The following is an 18,512-nucleotide window of genomic DNA, read 5'->3' as shown; positions in this document are numbered from 1 at the left end:
GTCTAATTCCTACTAACAAATGAGTTAATATTACTTTGTTTGCTTTACCTTTTTGCATTTTTGTTTCTTTAACTTCCCATTCACACACAAAAAATGTTTGATTCAGCATTATTAATATATATAATGTATTAGTTTACCCTTACAAATAGTAGTAGAAAGGATGTGAGTTGAAATATTTTTTTTATGACAAATTAATTAAAAAAAAGTCCACTAATTACAAACTAGGTAAGATCAAACAATATTAGGTAATAATTTAGTAAATTATACTTTTAATAATAATAATTATTTTTTTTATCAATTTAACTATTGATTCTTACAATGTTGTTATGAAGATGATGTATATAAATAAGAAGGGATGAGTTTTAGCAACTTCATTTTCTTTCACTCCATTTTAAGTTTTCGAACCATATAAGTTATTTTTTAAAAATCTTTTATTCTCTTTTCTTTTATTTTGCTCTAACCAAACATACTGTAAATATAATAAATATGATAAGTGATGGAACAAGAAAAATATAGAAAAAAAGTACAAATAAACTTGTAAATTGAGATGTGAAAAAAAATCAAAATTATAATATTTAAATTTACCTAAATTATTATCTGAAAATATTAAAATAACATGTAATTTTATATAAATAACATTATTTACATAATATATTTTTGTAATAATTTTTACACATTATTTTTTTTTATCTTTCTCTAAAATATTTTATTCGAGTAATATGTTATTTTAGTCTCTCAAATATAAAATCTATTAATTTAGCTTAAAATAATGGCAAAAAATACTGCATGAAATTATAAAAAGTTGATTATATTTAGTCCTTTAAAATAATAGGTACTTATCAATTTAGTTCCTAAAATTATAGATATCAATTTAATTTTTGAAATTATAGGAATCAATTTAATTCCTGAAATTATGAGAAATAAATTTTCTTAAAATTATATATAAAAAAATCTTTGCCTCTCTTGATAATCTCCCCAAATTTGTCTAACATGTTAGATGTGATAGATTAAGTGTTAATATGATGCCTCACTAACTTGAGGTTTTCTTTTTTACTTCAGGTTTATTTAAAGATTTATTTGCAAGTGAGAATATTTCTTTCTTACTCATTTGCTCCTTCACTATTTTATATAATATTTAAGGTGAATTTGTAAATTTTTAATGAGTTTTATGCTAAAATATTATGATTATCCATTGACAAGTTTTATGCCACATAAATATCACATTAGTACTTAATCTGTCACATTAGATATGTGTGAAATGAATTTAAGAAAGATTAATTAATTAAAAAGACTAAAATATCTGATTTTACAAATTATATACATATTTTTTATAATTTTAGAGATAAAGTTGATGAGTACTTATAATTTGATAATTTTGGAGGGTATTTTTTGAATATAAGTTGAAGGCCTAAATTACCAATTACCAAATACTTATAATATGAGGTATTATTTTGATTTTATTTAACACTAATAGAAGTTGCTGGAAAGATTGTGTATAAATGGAGAGGGAAGGAATAGGGAGAAGTTCGCGTGGCATCTGAATTGATTTACAGGGAGAGAATTAACGCGCGGCGGAGAAGAGTGAAGCGACAGCGAGTGAGGAAACGAGGATGTTCAAGAAGGCGGTGGAGGCTAAGTCTCATCAGAGGTTGTCTGGTGCGGACAGAAAGAAGCTGAAGCGAAGCATTAAAGACAAATTCCAAAGAGCTTCCGATTCCGACTTAGACGCTTTGCTTCCTCCCAAGGTTGGTTAGTTAATTAGCTAAGTTGTTCATCCATCTTTCTATCCATAATTATATCATACACACACAATTAAGTATTGTTCTTATAAACAATTAAATTAAATTAAACAGGCAGAGATAACAGTGGCCAAGTTACAAAACCGAGTCCATGTATACGCTGTGGAGGGAGACTTTCCAATGTTTTTCGATATTGATGGCCGCGGCTCTGAAATTTTCCCAACAGGTGCTACCCTACCTTCATTTCTCTTTATTATTATTTGATTTGATCAGGCCATAATTAATGAATTATATGTATATGTGAATAAATTGTTATTATGAATTCCAAATGAATGAGGTTACTGAAAATGAATGAATCATTGGATGCATGCAGTTTATGCACTGTGGAGGGTCCCTGAGCTACTGCCTGCTATGGTGCTGAAGGGAGGTGAGGTTTCTCGGTTTGTAATTGGAGGAGCAGACTTGATGTTCCCAGGGATTACTGTCCCTCCCGAAGGTCTTCCTTCCTTTGCAGCTGGGGAAACTTGGGCCGTTAAAGTGCCCGGAAACCCCGCTCCCATTGCCGTTGGGAGTACCACAATGAGCAGCACCGAAGCATTGAAGGCTGGATTACGTGGAAAGGCCCTAAGAATAACTCATTACTATCGTGATTTGCTTTGGCAAGTCCATCTAGAGCTCGATCATCCCTTTCATTAGTTATAAACAGCTAATCGAATCTTTCATTATTCACTCTGCTTGCTTGGATTTGCAGGGAATCAGCTGAGGGCCATTACGTGCCTAATGCAGGTTTTTTGGAAGATGCTGTGTTTGAGGATCCTTCACTATTGTTGCTGCCTTCTCGTGATTCTGATCTGACCGAGGTTGCTTGTCAGACATCAATTGATCAGCAGAACAACCCAAATAGTCTTGGAGCAGAGGAATCTATGGATGTAAATGAGTTACAACCTGACTCCACTCATGTGTTGACAGCACCAAATGATGATGAAAATGATGCTGCAACTGGAGCAACTGAACGCATGGCTGATTTGAAGTTATCAGATAATTCTGCCTCTGCTAATGATTCTAATGACCAACATGCCCTATCAACTGCAGACATAGATTCCCTGTTAGATAAGTGCCTTCTACAAGCTTTGCATACAACAGTGAAGGACAAAGACCTTCCCATGCCTGGAAGCACTCTATGGTAGGATTCTCTTCTCTCTGGGCTCTTGCTTGACCAATTCAAATCATTTGAAACAGATTGGCCTAAAAAATTTTAGCACACCAGAAATTGCAGTTGACAATAAGGCATAGTTTAGAAAATTTAAAAGATAATTCACTAAATATCTCCGGTAATGAAAATGTGACTGCTATTGTGGAGTATGCTTCTAATTGGATGAGATCATGAGAACTTTGGTAGTGATTTTTCAAGCTCTCAATGTTTTTACTGTGCAGGCATTTTTGATAAATTTGAAAATTTAGCTCTGACTATTAGTGCTAAAGAATTAAACATTGAATTTTGTTTGAAAAGATTTTAATTGTGAGTGCTGAGAGTGTTGCCACATGGAAGAAAACTATTTCCTGTTAACATAATAACTGAGGCTTTATTCAGGGAAGTTATGTCATTTGAGGATTTAAATCAGGAAATAGTTGCTGCAGAATACATTCAGTGGTTACTCATGTGCATAGCCGTAGCAATTTTTTCTAGATTTAAATTCATTTTAGTTTGTATTGAACACGCTGTTGGGTAGTGCTGAATTGATAAGTTAAGTTTGCCTCTAGTAATCTAATAAATGTTTGAATTTGGGTGTTACAGGTCAAACCATGTCTTGCCATGTAGGCCTTCAGGAATTACTTTAGACATCAAGAAATCCTCCTACAAGAAGTTATCGAAGTGGTTACAAGCAAAATCCTCCGCTGGCTTGGTTTGTCATCTTTCTTTTTACTTGGATAAGTAGAATAGTAAATAGAAGCTTGTTGATATTGACAGGAAAGTTTTTAATTGTGTTATATGAATTATAAAATTAAAATTTAGAACATTTCATAGTATTTGAGTCTACCAAGGTCCTGATCCATGAGAGTATTAACTGGCTTTGCATCCTCCAAAATATACATTGTATATTTCTTCTAAGAAATAACAATGCTATGTTTGAATTGTGCCATCTTCATTCCCAAGAAATATTTGAGTCTACCAAGGTCCTTAATTTGGAAATGCTGCCAAGGATGTTGCTTCACTTATTTGTTTCCATGATGATCATTGCCTATAATAACAATGTCATTGACTCGAACCAACATGAGATGGCCTACGTAGTTGGTAGAGACCATGTGAGTGACTCACATTTGATTCCAATCATCTGTCCTGAACTCTGATCTTGTAGAAAAACATAATCCTTAGTAAATGTAACAGTTAAATCAAAAAATTGGGGTGAAACAACTAATGAAAAGGAAATTAAAAAGAGATCCACAAACATAAAGGACATTGTAAAAAAAAAAGAAAGAGGAAGGGCGAACAGTACCAATGTCTTTAGATTGGGTTGAGAACCATTAGCTATAGTTACAGAAGGTAAATATTCAGAAGTAGAAAGGGTAGAGAAAAAGGATTGATTACCAGCTATATGATTGGTGGCCCGTGAATCATTTACTCAAAGACCAAAAGAAGAGTAGTGAGATATGTCAGCAAAGAAATTACTAATGGGTGCAACCGAAGCAGAGGAATTTGAAGCCTGACGGTCCTCATACCACCTTAGAAAATCATTGCAACTAGGAGGTGGTGCTTGTGGAGTAAGTGTTGGCAAGAGAGGATCAACTGAGATCTGTAAAGTATTTTGAACAATGTTGGCAGTGTGAGGAAGACGCCCATGTAGAGCATAGCACTTGTGAATGGTGTTCCTGATCTTATGACAGTGGTCACATTTAGGACGAGACCTTCCTGTTTTGCAATACTGAGCATGATCACCTCCTTGAGAGACCAAGGCAAATAAGTCAACAAGGGTAGGAATGACTACCTAAGAAGGTGTTTTAGTCAGGACATGAAGAATAGTAGACCAAGCAGTGTCCATGGTGGGGACTATGGTGGTACCCAAGATCTGATCTCAAATGTGAGAATAATCTTTAGGCAAACCATATAAGGTCAATAACATGAAAAATTGCTGGTACTACCCAATTTCTTTTGCAGGTGTATCAGCTGGGGGGTAAGAGCTCATTGAAGTCAAAGACAAGACCGGATATCTTTCCCAAATAATTGGCTATAGAGTCATCAATCCTACGAGAACTAATAATAGTTATGAGATCATGGCAAACCTTAAAGAGATGTTGGGTATTATTGGTCTCCAGAAGCTTTGCTTTGCTTGAGTCCAAACAGCTTCACAAGTCTCATGAGTGCAAAAGACTGGCCTCGACGTTGGATGAAGAGTGGATTTTATAATGCAACTGATAGAACTTCCTCTTATTATTAAAATTAAGCAAATGACAGGGATGATCTGTGAGTACAAGTAGCGAAAAGAAAACTATAGCAAGCAATCAACACAAATGACGATTCTATCCTGTGACAGCAGCCACCTTGAATCCACCCAAAAACCCCCTACCTCCTCTCCTCCTTTCAGCCCCCTCAAATATCCATTCTCGAGCTAGATTCCCGTATCTTTCTCCTCTCCCTTTTCTTCACACATATGCAGTTTGTTAAGGCCCTCTTTAACCGTTTTCCATCCTTCCCTATTTTGCCCTTCCTCTGCTGATATGTCTTCAGTGGAGGCCCTTTTTGTCTAGGCCCATCAGCAACACAATTGAGCATTAATCTTTTTTCACTGAGGACATTTGTCCTCACTTATATCATCTGCCTTGTGGTAAGATGGGTATCATAATCCTGTAATACAAGCCAAAGACGAATGTTAGAGGCTCAAGAGGTATAATTCTTACCATCTAAGTGCTTAGAAGAGTGGGCAGTGACGTGGTTTGTGAAAACAGGGGCCTCAACCTTTAGAGGATCAGAGGATGCCATGGGTCAACAATAGGAATGAGAAACAGCAGTGAAACAGTGCCAAACCGTAACAAATTGCATTGCACAAGGCCTGGAAGAAGCAACCAATTGCAGATTGAGGACAAGTGAGAGGAGATGAGCCTGGTTGCACCACTGGTGGCTGGAAAGAAGCGCTCACATGTTGCCATGCATGGTGGAGGTCATGGCGGAGAGAGAGAACGCAAAAACAGTGTGTGTGTGTGAGCGCATGGGGTGATGGGAGCTTCATTTGACATGAAATTCTGGAGAATGGCCAACCTTGAAGAGGTGATTCTAATGCCTAGGTTAGTCGCTGGAAAAAGTTCAGTTTGACGGTGAACAATAGCAACGTTTGCCACAACAGTGGCAACATACACTGGAAAAAGGAAAAGGACTGAAAACTGAAATAATGAGCACAGTTTTCAGAAAAAATTGCACCGGATGGACAGTGGGTCTACTAGGTAGTCACAGATTAGGATTATATTTCATCAGACTCTTGATACTGTGTAGAAAAAGAAGAAAAACAAGAGACAGAGAGAATCCGTGTGTGTATGAGACATAGCGGAGGACTGCCTTAATAATGATTAGGTAATAGTTACAAAATATTTTGTTACATAATTACCACAATTAACACTATCTAAATATTAACTAAAATATTCTCAATTTATTTACAATTATTCTCAACAACACATTATAGTTATATGTCCATTTGGTGTTAATACATTTTGAGCTAAATTTATGGACATCTTCAATTTTACTATATGTGCTCGTTTTGATCATTTCTCTTCTGCTTGTAAAGCTTTCTGCAATGAAGTTTCTGCACTGCTGTTCCTGGATTCTTTCCTCATGTAGATTCATTTTCTACAGATATCAGTGAAAGAAGATAAATACAAAAAAGAAGTCATGCTACTTTCAGTAAATCGAAACCATGCTGATTATTCATCCTTTAAGCCTGAAAAAAGGCCAGTGGAGAAAAGTGATCAGCCCAGTGTTCAGTCTGCCAATGAAATTCGTTCATCCAAAACTCTTGAAGTGGCTGAAATCTACAAACCGAGTGTACATGTCAATTCCATATTTTCATCTGTTGGAGCTGACACAGGGAAACTTTTTAGTGCTGCTGAAGCTTCTGATGTTGTCTTCAAGTACATTGAAAAAGAAAATCTTGTAAAACCAACAGATAAATCTATTGTGGTTCTTGATGCTATATTATGTGATGCACTGTTCAAGGGGGCTATTAAAAAAGGAATAACTTACCCTACAGAAATTCACAAGAAGGATTTGGCACCAACATTTGTGAACCGTATGCAACCTCACCATGTAGTGGCAAGAGGGAATGAAACAGTGGTTCGTAAAGGGGCACTTAAAACAATTCAGCTTGTCACAGAACGTCGGCAAGGCAACAAGAAGGTAACCAAACTCTCTGGTATGGAAACCTTTCTTATAGATGCTGAAGCATTAGCATCAGAACTGCAGAAGAAGTTTGCTTGCAGTACCTCTGTTGCAGAACTACCAGGTATTTCTTGGTTGCATTAAACTTATAAGTTTTATGTTGGTTTGTACTTCGTATACTCAAGGATATGGGATCTTCGAGCAACTGAGCATCTTTATTCTTCTTAATGCCTTTTAGATGTTACTTTTCTTTGTTTAAATTCAATTTCTTTGTTTGAATTCAATCTCATATTATGGTGTCTGAATAATATAGATCTGCATTTGTATAGAAATAATGATTTTGGTTTATCTCCCCTTAGTTGATCAATGCTGAAACCTGAGATTGTAAAACTACATTTTTGTCTCAAAGGTGGAAACGAGAAAAGATATCAAATCTCTGTTGTTTAGTCTACTATGTTTATAGAAACATATTAAATTTTGACCAATATGAAGAATATAATAGATTGGGGAATTATACTATTGTGAAGTGCATTATTCCTAAAACCTGGTGGTATGATTCTGTAATCATTGAAGTAGGACTCTCTGTATATTTCTTTGCAATTCCAGGATGATATATCTATATATGTGATTAATATTATTGTATTGTATGAATTCCTGTAAAGAAAAAAAGTGACAAAGCTTCACGGGATTTATTTTCAAGTTGCAAGCCCAAGTTGATAATTGTAGAACTATTGGAGAGGTGATAACTAGATAATTGTAGTTGCTTAGTATTTGATTTCTTTGTACCAGTACTTAAAAAAAGAGAGTAAGGGGCTGTATGGGAAACTAAACTGATTTAATATGGCACTTTTCTGAAGCTTGTGCAGTAAGTGTGAGAGTGACTACTATGATCTCTGTTGAGTATATGGGGCAACTACACAGGCATTTTAATAAATATGTATTGATTTCCTTCTGACTGTGACAAACTAAAACCAGAGATTAGGGATGCATGCAGCATGCAGGTAAATGTTTTATGTTCTTCTGTTTACACATCTTTTGCATCCTTCTGTGCTTCTGTGTTAACATAACAAGATAGGGATGAGGTGAACTAACAGCAAGTGTATAAATTTCCTTGTTTATTTCATCAAAATTTTCGTTTCAAATGGCTTGGGGATGATGGTCAGAGACTACACCTTTCCAACATTCATGATTCTGATCTGTGAAGTTTGACTTTCTAGATACATCTAATAAAATGATATACATTTATTATATTGTCTATCTGAAATCCGAAGGTATTTGTTTGCAGGTAAGAAAGGGCATGAAGTTTTGGTTCAGGGAGGAGTTATTGATGACCTGGCTAGGCATTTGATAGAACAATATGGAGTTCCAAAGAGATATATTGAAGTTCTTGATAAAACCAAGAAATGAGCACATAAAGTGGCATTTTGTAACGCTACTTGGAGTGCTTTACTTAGATGTGTGGAGCTGTATGAATTTTTGTACTTCTCGCACACTTGGTATTATTGGGTTGAGGTGAATGTAGAAAGAGCACACTAAGAATAGAAATGAACGAATCACAAATGTTCTTTGCAATTCGAGGATTTGCCGTTTACAAGTTTATTGTGAAACTCTGAATGAGGGAGGCCGCCATTCAGATCAACAAACACTCACTTGAGGCAGTGTTACACACTTTTATTACTAGTCAGTATGTAATCTAAAGACAAACTTTTATTTTAGTTTTTTGAGATTGTAAGCGTTAACAATTTTATTTTTTGACTTAACAAAACTTTAGTTTTTTATTTTTGTAAAACATCATTCATTTTTTTTTAATTAACTTTTTCACTGACATTAAGGATTAAAGCGAATGTTTTGTAAAATTAAAGGCTAAAAGTAAGTGTTTTTTAAGCTTAAGGATTCCAGTAATTAATGTTATTATTTCAGGAAGGAAAGTTGAAATATGTAATATTAAGTTTAAGTATTGTTTATTTATGTTTTAAGTTTAATTATAATTTTGGTCTTTGTAGTTTGTTATTTGTTAAAGGTGTCTTAATTTTCAATTGTGTGATTTTAGATCCCACAATTTTTTCAGTTTGGTACTTAATTAATTTTTTATTCAAATTTGAACAGAATAATGAACTGGTTATTAATTATGTTTTAGTGTCCATGTCTGTTTTGCTATTAATTATACGAACATGTTTATGTGTCTATGACAAGGAAAATTTGAGGGGGATTTCTTGAGGAGACTGAGAATAATACAGAAAATTAGAGTATTTGATGCTGAAAATCAAATAACAAAATTATGATTTCATACCGGTGGATATTATTAAAGGATACTATGATAAAATTTACATGACAAGTAAATGGATATAATTTTTTTTAAAGGAGACCAAAATTGCATAATTAGAAGCTAGGTATGGACTGGAATTGTGTAATGAGAAGTTAGGAGACCAAAATCAAATAAGTGACAAGTTAGGACGAACAAAATTATTATTAAGCCTATGTTTTGTTTATGCATTTTTTAAACCAATTAGTCAATCATTATTTATTTAACTTGTAGTTACTTATAGTTTTCTTTTGAATATCCATGACATATTTTTTAACATAATTGCCACAATTAAAATTTTACTATAAAGGCATAGAATCGATAAAATGTGAATTGGAAAATTGAAAATTTATGTAATCTGAATAATGTATTCTATCCTTATTATCTTATTTTGCACATTTTAATCATTTGGTAATTGTAATAGCTGTTTTGTTGAAAGGAAAATCTTCTAGTGATGTCTATAACCACAGGGTAATAAGGTTATTGAATTTCAATGGGTGGTAAACATTGTAAATTTATGGAAATTGCTTTGTAGTCTGAAAATATGACACAAAATAGCATACGAATAGCAGGAACTATGATTTCCGTCTCATCCCATCTTCTTTTTTAATTTAATAAAAAAAAAAAATCTCTGATCAAAATAAAAATATATACTCTAGTAATTGAAAAAATGCGAGTTTAGAATTTTATTTGTTACAGTGAAAAATAATTTTTCTTGTTATCATTTTTAACTTGAGGGCTAATTTTAAATTATGTAAGCATATCTGGAAAAAAAATAAAAATTAATAAAACGCGGAACAACAGAATGGAAAAGGGTAGGTCACGTAGGATAAATAGAAAGCCTTTCCCTCCAAAAATGCTTATATAAATGGTTTTCACTTTTCACTCGATCTTTGTTTCTCTGATCGTGGAGGAGATGGAGGAATACTTGGAGTACATGAAGACCCTGCGCTCTCAAATGAACGGTATCTGTGAATATTTATTTATTATTTATCCGATCTGAATATGGAAATAGGAATTTAATTCAGATGTGGAAGATCAAGCGGCAAAGATTTCGGTTGAAGAGGAAATGCAATTGACCAACATACGCACTTTGGAAAAAGACATTGATTCAGGTCCTTTTCATGTCCTTTTATTCCATTTCTCTCTATCAACGTTATTTTATTTCTAAGTAAAATTGCTAAACTATGTAGCAAAATCTGGAATAACGCAACTCAAGGAAGACACTGAAAAGATGAAAGGGGCAAAGGGTGAGATATGCTCAAAGATATTGGAAAAACAGAAAAGGATTGCCTCTTTGGAGTCTGATACATTCAACCTCACCCAGGTCAGTTCCTTCTCCCGCTTCATCATTCAATTGCTTCTATCTCAAATGTGAATGCCAGAACTGATTTTGGTAACTAAGCTACTTAGGAAACATGGATACGACAAATTTCAAAAATTACAGAACATGACAGGGCTATAATATAATACATAAAATTAATAATAAAAAAAAATATAGAAACACAATCTAAAGCAGACAAGACTTTTAATTTTAGCATTATTTTAGATATGGCAAGTCTATATGCGTTTTGGTATAGAAAACTCAAATGTAGTAGTCAGAAATGTATACTTGCAAGGTTGCAACAATAAAATCAAATTTTAGATTAACATTTGTGCTTTCCGACTTAAGTCTAGAGTTAATACGGGGATGATGTGATGTGAAAAATTGATAAATTTATGTGGGGCTTTAGGATTGGTTATGAGGAATTCATAGCTTATTTCTGGTGTTGTTCTTGACTCTCTACCAAACAGACTTTGGAGCTTATTCAGCATGAGAGAGTTGGGTTATCTGCCAAACTTTCAGAGAAGAGGTAACTGAAGATACTGAGGGAATGGTCTTATGCATTTGATGCATTTCCATCTAAATTGCTTTACCCTTTCAGAGCCTACTATAGCAAGGTTGCAGAGGACATGAGTGCCATATTACTGAAGCAACAGGTTCACTTTTATTCTTCTTCTTTGTTATTGGTGTGTGACCTTTGGAGCGGCAGGCTCAATGCATGAACTAATATCCATGAACACTGGCAGCAAATGTTGACATCAAAGGGGTGATTATGTTTTGGGAATAATTCCATTTGAAATACATACATGTTCTGCATGGTGGAACTATGGTTTCGTTGTTTGTGTGAGTCAACATTACACCACTGAACAAGAAGCCAATCAGTTAGTCTATAAATATTGGGTGTTGGGGGTTGTGGGGTGCTGAAAAGGGTTGAAACACTTGTTTATAAATACGTTGTAAACTTAAAACTCGTCTTAATACATTTGTAAGGAAAATACTGCGGGGGTATCTTGGGGTGTGAAATTTTAGTGCCACATGATATCTAATAATTATATGAATTGACTTTTATGTTATTTTTTTGCTGTAATACTTGCGAGTATTTTTATTTATATTTATATACATAATTAAATATTTGCATGTAAATTGTGTAAATAGACTAAAAAAAATAAAAAAATCATTTAACTTCTTTTATGTTATGATAATGTTTTATTTATATACATAAGTTTTTAAAATTTTTACTTTATATTTTATTAATAATTTTGATTCGATATTGGTTATATTTTGATAAATTTTCCTTTTAATTTTTAGATAAAGCTCTTCTAAAATTAACATACAATTAGAGTATCTATGAATCATTCTATATTAATATCTTGAAACTTTGACGATCAATTCAACAAATTATTGTCAAAAGTATATTTGTATAAAAGAAATTTTATTAAGAGTTAATAACCATATTGTCATTTAATTATTTTGGAAGTAAATTTTTCTCAAGTAAGAAATAATTTTCATCAAGTAACTTTAATACATAATATTTTAATTATAGAAAATATTATATATTTAATAGTTAATATTTAATGATACATAATGTCCTTAAGTATATTCAAGATAATTTTTCTTCAGTAATGATTAAGCTTTGTCATGATATATAAGCCAGTTTTTCTTGGGACCAGCTCTGCGTTTCATTCTTCTTCTGCCGGTTTGCTGCAAGTTGCAACTTTGTACTGAATATAAATCTTTGGCAGGAATGGTTCAGTACTAAGAAGATTAGCAGAGAGCTGAAAGAGCATGAGTTGGTATGCTTTTTTATCTAGAATATCCTTATATATCATAATTCCTATGGTTCCTCTGAAACTAGGAGTCCTTGGTATATATTTGAGCAAACTTCTTGAGCTTGCTTATTTCTTAGGAAATAATATTGTACGATAAATTATTGACCAAAAGGAAGAATATAGGAAAAGAACTCATCCTCCTATTTTCAGGTCTTATTTATTTAATTGTTAAATTTATGTGCTTTTCTGACTAGTCTCTGCTAGTCACTTTTATCTTGAATTTATGCAGGTCATGGAAAATCTTGCTGGGCGAAGAAGTAAAGCTGAAGGCACGGTTCTAAACTTTTTTTTGATGTTTTACAGAGTCTTATGCAAAATGGCTTGTGATAAGTTATTTGAATATGCTCAGTACTTTCTTTGTTTTTAAATTTAGCTGTGTAGATGGAAGCAAAGGAATAGTTCTTCTTTACCCTGTTGGCAAAGCTTAAGAATCATATTTCAGGTTCAAAATGGGGTTTGTGTGTGAAATATGTTGCTAGAAAGGATGAATATTTAGTTTGGCTCCACTACTAACTTTCCATAACCATGCTTATCTCTCATTCAACTAAAAAAGGAGCACTGTAAACCAATAAAGGATATAGCCATATAAGTTCACCAAATAGAGCATAGTCTGATTAATAGAGTTAAAGAAGACCCAAGAAGATATTAGCAGAAGCCATTAAAATAAAACTTGCACTAAATTATTTCACTAAAACTTTGGTTTTTGATAGAGCTCATTGATATCGATTGATCCATGTAGCCAATGACAGCTAATGTGAGAGTCTCCTAGTTTTTGTTTTTATTACATTATATGACAATAAATTGCTGTGTCATTTACTATCAGCATTCTTTTGACCTTTCAGTTATATAGATCATTGGGGTTCTGTGTGTAAGAAAAAATCTGTTGGATTGAACTGACAGGTCATTATAGAACAACATGCTGTGTTATATTCATGCCTCATGTAATGAGAAGGCAACCGAGAGTATAATTTTTAGGTCTCTAAATTGTAGGCCCTAAATGATATGACCAAGAGTGCTTTAAAAAACGGTTATGGCAGTGCCATGGCGGGTAACAGTGGCGTTTTCCAACCAAGACGCCACGACCATGGCGAAAAATGGCAGTTTTCAGTGGCGGCCGTGCTTTAAAAAACGGTTATGGCGGCGCCATGGCGGTAACAGTGGCGTTTTCCAACCAAGACGCCACGACCATGGCGAAAAATGGCAGTTTTCAGTGGCAGCCGTACTTTAATAAACCGTTATGGCGGCGCCATGGTGGGTAAGGGTGGCGTTTTCCAACCAAGACGCCACGACCATGGCGAAAAATGGCAGTTTTAAGTGGCGGCCGTTAGGCGCCTGACGGTAACGGTGGTAACACCGACCATGGCGAAAATGGCGTTTTTGAAAGGAAAAATTGAGTTGGGCCACGGACCCGACCCGGTCCAAAGAGAAAACCCGTGAGCCCAAACCCTAAATCACGTAATCACATCTTTTCTTCGTCACTATTGTGTCGCTGTGGAGCGACGGTCGGCCACGTGATGCTTGCAGTGGTTAAGTGTTCCTTCAGTCACAGAGGTTAAGCCCTAATTGCAGACAGTGTCTTGGTCTGGGTATGCACTTTTGAAGTGTAATGGAGAAAGGGAGCGAAAATCCGATCTTCCCCTTGTTGTAGTATCGTTTAGGGTTTTTTTAAGGGCAAAATGAACTTTTTCCCACTTAAAATTTTTTCCTTCCCTTCACTTGGCCTTCATCTCCTTCACCATTTTTGCCGGAAAAGACATCCTTTCTGGCTGTTTTCCGACAACTGTGAGTGAAAGGCCTTATTTTTTGACATCCATTTTCCATTTTACTTCTCTGACTCTGTCCCTCTTTTTTAGTTTTTTCTTTTTTTATTATTTTTTTTTTCAATTTTATTTTTTTCTCTCCCATTCTGTTTTACTCCCCTGTTTTTTTCTTATTGTATTTTTCTGTTTTCACTTCCAAGTTTCCTTTTCCATATTTATTTTCAATTCTCTACTTTTCTGTCATAAACTCCAGCCTTCTTTTCACTACTTTAGGACCATTTTTTTTTTTTTTCCCAAAACCTTCCTTCTTTTATATTAGTTAGTTTTCTAGTTTTTATATCACATTTTACAATATATATATATATATATATATATATATATATATATATTATCACCTCTTCCATGGCATCCGCCATAATTTTATGACAGATTTTTTTGCTTTCCGCCACGATCCGCCGATAACATTGGTGCTTATTGGCCATCGGCCACAGGGTTGAACCCGATCCACGAACCCAACATGCACCCCTCACAACCCTATGTCCCTCTTAGAGAAGGTTTCCTCACGACTCTAAGATATTTGAAAGCATGTCAAACCCAGGATTCAAACTCGTGCCGGCTCCGAGGCGCAACACTAAACATATAACACCCTGCATCAGACGCAGGTCCTTCCCTATTTAAGCCATTGGGCATTGGCCATCGGCTTGAACCTGGTTTACAAACCCAACATGCACCCCTCGCAATCCTATGGACATATCACTGAAGGATAGAAATTACACCTAGAATCTTTAACTTTGAGTGACAAAAGACAATTAAAGACTAACATGATTGTAAATGCATACTCCATTGATGTAGTTTCCATTATTCATGGTCTAATATGACCTGTGCTGTCTATCTTTCATGTACTAATTTTACTATTTATTCCTCTTTTAATTTCTCCTTTTTTATTTGCCATTTAGTGGGAATTAGTAATCGAGCAATAATGGCAATGCTATGCATGATAGTGGTCACTTCAGATATTGTACTCTTCTGACCATATATGCTAGAAATTTTGACATGCTTGTTGAAAGAGAAGCATAGGATGATGAAAACTGTGTTTCTCAGTTACACACCGGAAAGCTGAGTGTATATAGATGGATTACATTTGATTATAAGCTTATGGGCTAATTAATGACTAATTTCTGTTTATAAAATAAACCTAGAAAAAAATATAATAGTACTCGTTTCTTTCCAAGTTTAACTGAACTACGTTGAAGTTTTGTCATGTGAATTTAATAGCAATGAATGATCAATACATTTTTCATGTAGTTTAAGATGCATTAGAGTTAAAACTGTCTGTTGCCTTACTGGACTGGTTTTGGTTTAATAGCAACGAATGATCAATACATTTCCGTAACATAAAGTGGCTTTGGTTTAATTTCTCAAATTGAGAATCAGTGGAATTTGGTACGGTAGTTTAAACTCAAACCTGCCCACGAATACCTATATTGTTAAACTGTAACCATTAGTAAAGAGTGGGATACCTTGTGGTTTCTGTCAAGGCTAATGGTAGAACACTGCTAGAATTTGGGATTAAACACTAATTGAACAGATAATTACGGCAGCTGTCTCAGAGTATTAATAACTCCTACAGACAATAACTGTGTCCAAAGAACTTCCAAATACATACCTAAACTATATTTTCCTACAGTGCATATCATATATGAAAATTACATAGCTGCTCCTACAAAACCGAATATCTGTCTATGATATGACCATACATACAATAACTGCTGCTAAAATTACAGAACTGAACCTAATAACTGTCTATCATCACACCACACCTAAAGTAGCAGCTCTTAAAATACATAACTGCTCCTACAGATCAGCCAACATGACAGTTAATATTACACTTATATTTAATAATACATGACTGCTCCTAACAGTAATTATTAATTCCTAATGGTAATTATCAATTCCCATCACACTAAATCGGAAGTCCATCTTTTTTCGCCTTTTAGGTATTGAACTTAGAGGTGTTTAATAAAAGCCATTTTTTAAAACTAAATTTGATATCCTAGCTTTCTTTTTATAATCTTAACTTGCAGGGAAGGCTGATGCTGATGGTAACCCTATCATGGATAACCTGGTAGATTACTTCTTTCATCATTGTAAACTACATGGAGTTGGAAGCTGGTAATTTATCTTCGGTTGACAGGGGGGTGATGTAAGGAAGAACTTAATCGCTGAATTGGATTCTGCTAAAGCAAGGCTTGATGAGATTCTTAATTTGAAAGCCAAGGTTCTTACGGAGAGCAACAAGGTCACTTATTTGCAACCTTTTTAAGTGGTGAAAGTATTAACTACTCCAGTTTGTGGTTGATTATATAGTTATTTTTGCTGTGTAATATTTTTATAACATATGGCGAAACATTTCATTGATTCTGGAAACTAAAATATAGTGTTTTAAATTACACAAATCATTTCTATCTGATTTAAGTTCTCCTGGTCCCTCCTAATTTTTGAAAATATGTTTCTTCCAAAATAGCCTTCCTTCTATCTCTTTTCTTTTCCATTTTTGTTCTTCAACTTTCAACCATATTTTCTATGATACGTGATGGAATATGTACCTGGCAGATCCTATTTACTGTGATCAAGGTTGAACCCTAGCATTTTAAAAAAAAAAAAAAAAAAAACAGAATATGTGGATCATCCAATTTTGGTCTGCTGAATTTTCGGAAAATTGGCTTTACTTATACAAATGGAATTGATGCAGACACATTTACCCTCATGCTCTTTAATTAAAATATTGAGGGTGACAAACAGTGCAAATTCTTCGATTGAGTCTTTCGTTTTCTCCAGCCTTACTCAAAATTAATTGGTGTTAATACTTTTAAAGGTCGGCAAAATATAATTCTTGAAAATTGCCAATTTTCAAGCTTTCACAAAGTTAATTAGATGCAAACATTTTTCCCTGATAAGTTTGTTAAAATGGCTGCTGATGGTTTTGAAAATCAATCTTTTGCAAACAGAGGGATGCAAAAAATGGCTCTGAAGCATAATCATGGGGTGGGAAGTCTTATTTGTAACTGTCGGCAAATGTGTGACTTTTTCAGCCTTATACAATGATTTTTTTCCAACCCCTTAATGCTTTTAAGAAAGTCAGAATGGGAATTTATTATTTATATTGTGCTAATATGGTTATATTGTCTGTATAATTTCTTTGCTTCTTACTAACAATCTTTTTCATCCTAGATAAAACTGGCTATTGAGGATGTGAAGTGCAGAGAAAATGAGTTTAAGGTTGGTTGTTATTCTGCAGGAATTATTGGGAAATGTGTGGTTATCATAATGTTCTTTTATTGAGATGATCGGGTGGAAGACATTTCCATATATAAGTTTGTTGCACCCTATTATTTTGATTTACATTAGATCTTTGATGGTTAGCTATTTTTTTTCCTCCTCTTATTGGGACGGGCATTAAATTTGTGGCTTTTAATCAATGATTTCTTAAATTATCTTATTTAATTTTTTGTTCATAATGAGCGAGCTACGCTAGCCGGACCTAAAAGCTGCAGATATATCTGCTCTTGAAGAGGAATATAACGCCCTTTTGTCAGACAAAGCTGGAGAAACTGAATACTTGCAGTCTCTAGAGAAACAAGTAGAGAAACTCAAGGTAAAATAACTTTAATCCACTTGAAAATCTTACAAGGCACTGAAATAATTATCAATAAAAAAATAGCAGGTAATCAAATAGGAATAATCGAGTGACAATATTCATTTAAAACTATCATTATTTTATATAAAATCAAACCTATGTTTTAATTTCCGTCAAAGTTTTTCCTTTCCATTTCTAGATATACCACTGATTTTACAGGAGATCCGTCATGTGGTAAAATGTTCTTGTGGAGAGGAATACACAGTTGCAGTGAATATGTAATATTTTAAGAGAACATGAAACTTCAGGAGGCTGAGAATTGAGTTGTTCATGTTGATCTTCGTCAGATAATGCTATACATCAGTATGGAATTAAGTGGCACAAATTTGACTGAATGGCTCCTTGACTTCTGATTGCATTTTCTATCCTGTATATAGATTAATATACGGTTTTTTTTATATGGAAAGAAGAAAAATGATCAAAATATGGTGTTTTGGGGAAGAATAATGAAAAAATATAATTTTTTAAATATTGTCAGACTCTTCAATTATTTTTTTCA

General features: G+C 34.0%; 2 protein-coding genes across 4 annotated transcripts; both read left to right on the top strand.

The window, feature by feature from the left end:
* The first annotated feature begins 1,466 nt into the window (after positions 1-1,466).
* Positions 1,467-8,885, top strand: LOC113868799 (eukaryotic translation initiation factor 2D). 3 transcript variants are annotated; one of them, XM_027504720.1, is made up of 8 exons: positions 1,467-1,745; positions 1,854-1,965; positions 2,113-2,398; positions 2,491-2,922; positions 3,535-3,643; positions 6,580-7,225; positions 7,968-8,102; positions 8,387-8,722. In XM_027504720.1, exons 1-7 carry the CDS (start codon positions 1,611-1,613, stop codon positions 8,054-8,056), a joined length of 1,809 nt encoding a protein of 602 aa, XP_027360521.1. In that variant the 5' UTR covers positions 1,467-1,610; the 3' UTR covers positions 8,057-8,102; positions 8,387-8,722. The 3 variants fall into 3 exon arrangements, with proteins under 3 accessions (XP_027360521.1, XP_027360513.1, XP_027360505.1); XM_027504712.1 differs by lacking the exon at positions 7,968-8,102 and having other exon boundaries at positions 1,467-1,749; positions 1,858-1,965; XM_027504704.1 differs by lacking the exon at positions 7,968-8,102 and having other exon boundaries at positions 1,468-1,745; positions 8,387-8,885.
* Positions 8,886-10,319: 1,434 nt separating this feature from the next.
* Positions 10,320-18,235, top strand: LOC113866316. Its single transcript, XM_027501201.1, has 12 exons — positions 10,320-10,368; positions 10,432-10,518; positions 10,597-10,730; positions 11,198-11,256; positions 11,329-11,383; positions 12,470-12,520; positions 12,786-12,825; positions 16,401-16,441; positions 16,511-16,615; positions 17,548-17,595; positions 17,852-17,971; positions 18,173-18,235. Exons 1-12 carry the CDS (start codon positions 10,320-10,322, stop codon positions 18,233-18,235), a joined length of 852 nt encoding a protein of 283 aa, XP_027357002.1.
* The last annotated feature ends 277 nt before the right edge of the window (positions 18,236-18,512 follow it).

Source organism: Abrus precatorius, unplaced genomic scaffold (genome assembly GCF_003935025.1).
Source record: "Abrus precatorius isolate BTA unplaced genomic scaffold, Abrus_2018 Scaffold10, whole genome shotgun sequence".
Taxonomy (NCBI): domain Eukaryota; kingdom Viridiplantae; phylum Streptophyta; class Magnoliopsida; order Fabales; family Fabaceae; genus Abrus; species Abrus precatorius.
The sequence above is the reverse complement of the archived record's forward strand: the minus strand, read 5'-3'. Positions and strand labels throughout refer to the sequence as shown.

What these genes read in the sequence shown, in the direction of transcription:
- LOC113868799 (XM_027504704.1), top strand. Translation starts at nt 1,611, where the DNA reads ATGTTCAAGAAGGCGGTGGAGGCTAAGTCTCATCAGAGGTTGTCTGGT. An exon ending in CTCTGAAATTTTCCCAACAG is followed by an intron (nt 1,966 to 2,112) that starts GTGCTACCCTAC and finishes GGATGCATGCAG; the next exon opens with TTTATGCACTGTGGAGGGTC. An exon ending in CTCTGTTGCAGAACTACCAG is followed by an intron (nt 7,226 to 8,386) that starts GTATTTCTTGGT and finishes ATTTGTTTGCAG; the next exon opens with GTAAGAAAGGGCATGAAGTT.
- LOC113866316 (XM_027501201.1), top strand. Translation starts at nt 10,320, where the DNA reads ATGGAGGAATACTTGGAGTACATGAAGACCCTGCGCTCTCAAATGAAC. An exon ending in TTCTTACGGAGAGCAACAAG is followed by an intron (nt 16,616 to 17,547) that starts GTCACTTATTTG and finishes TTTTCATCCTAG; the next exon opens with ATAAAACTGGCTATTGAGGA. An exon ending in GCAGAGAAAATGAGTTTAAG is followed by an intron (nt 17,596 to 17,851) that starts GTTGGTTGTTAT and finishes GAGCTACGCTAG; the next exon opens with CCGGACCTAAAAGCTGCAGA.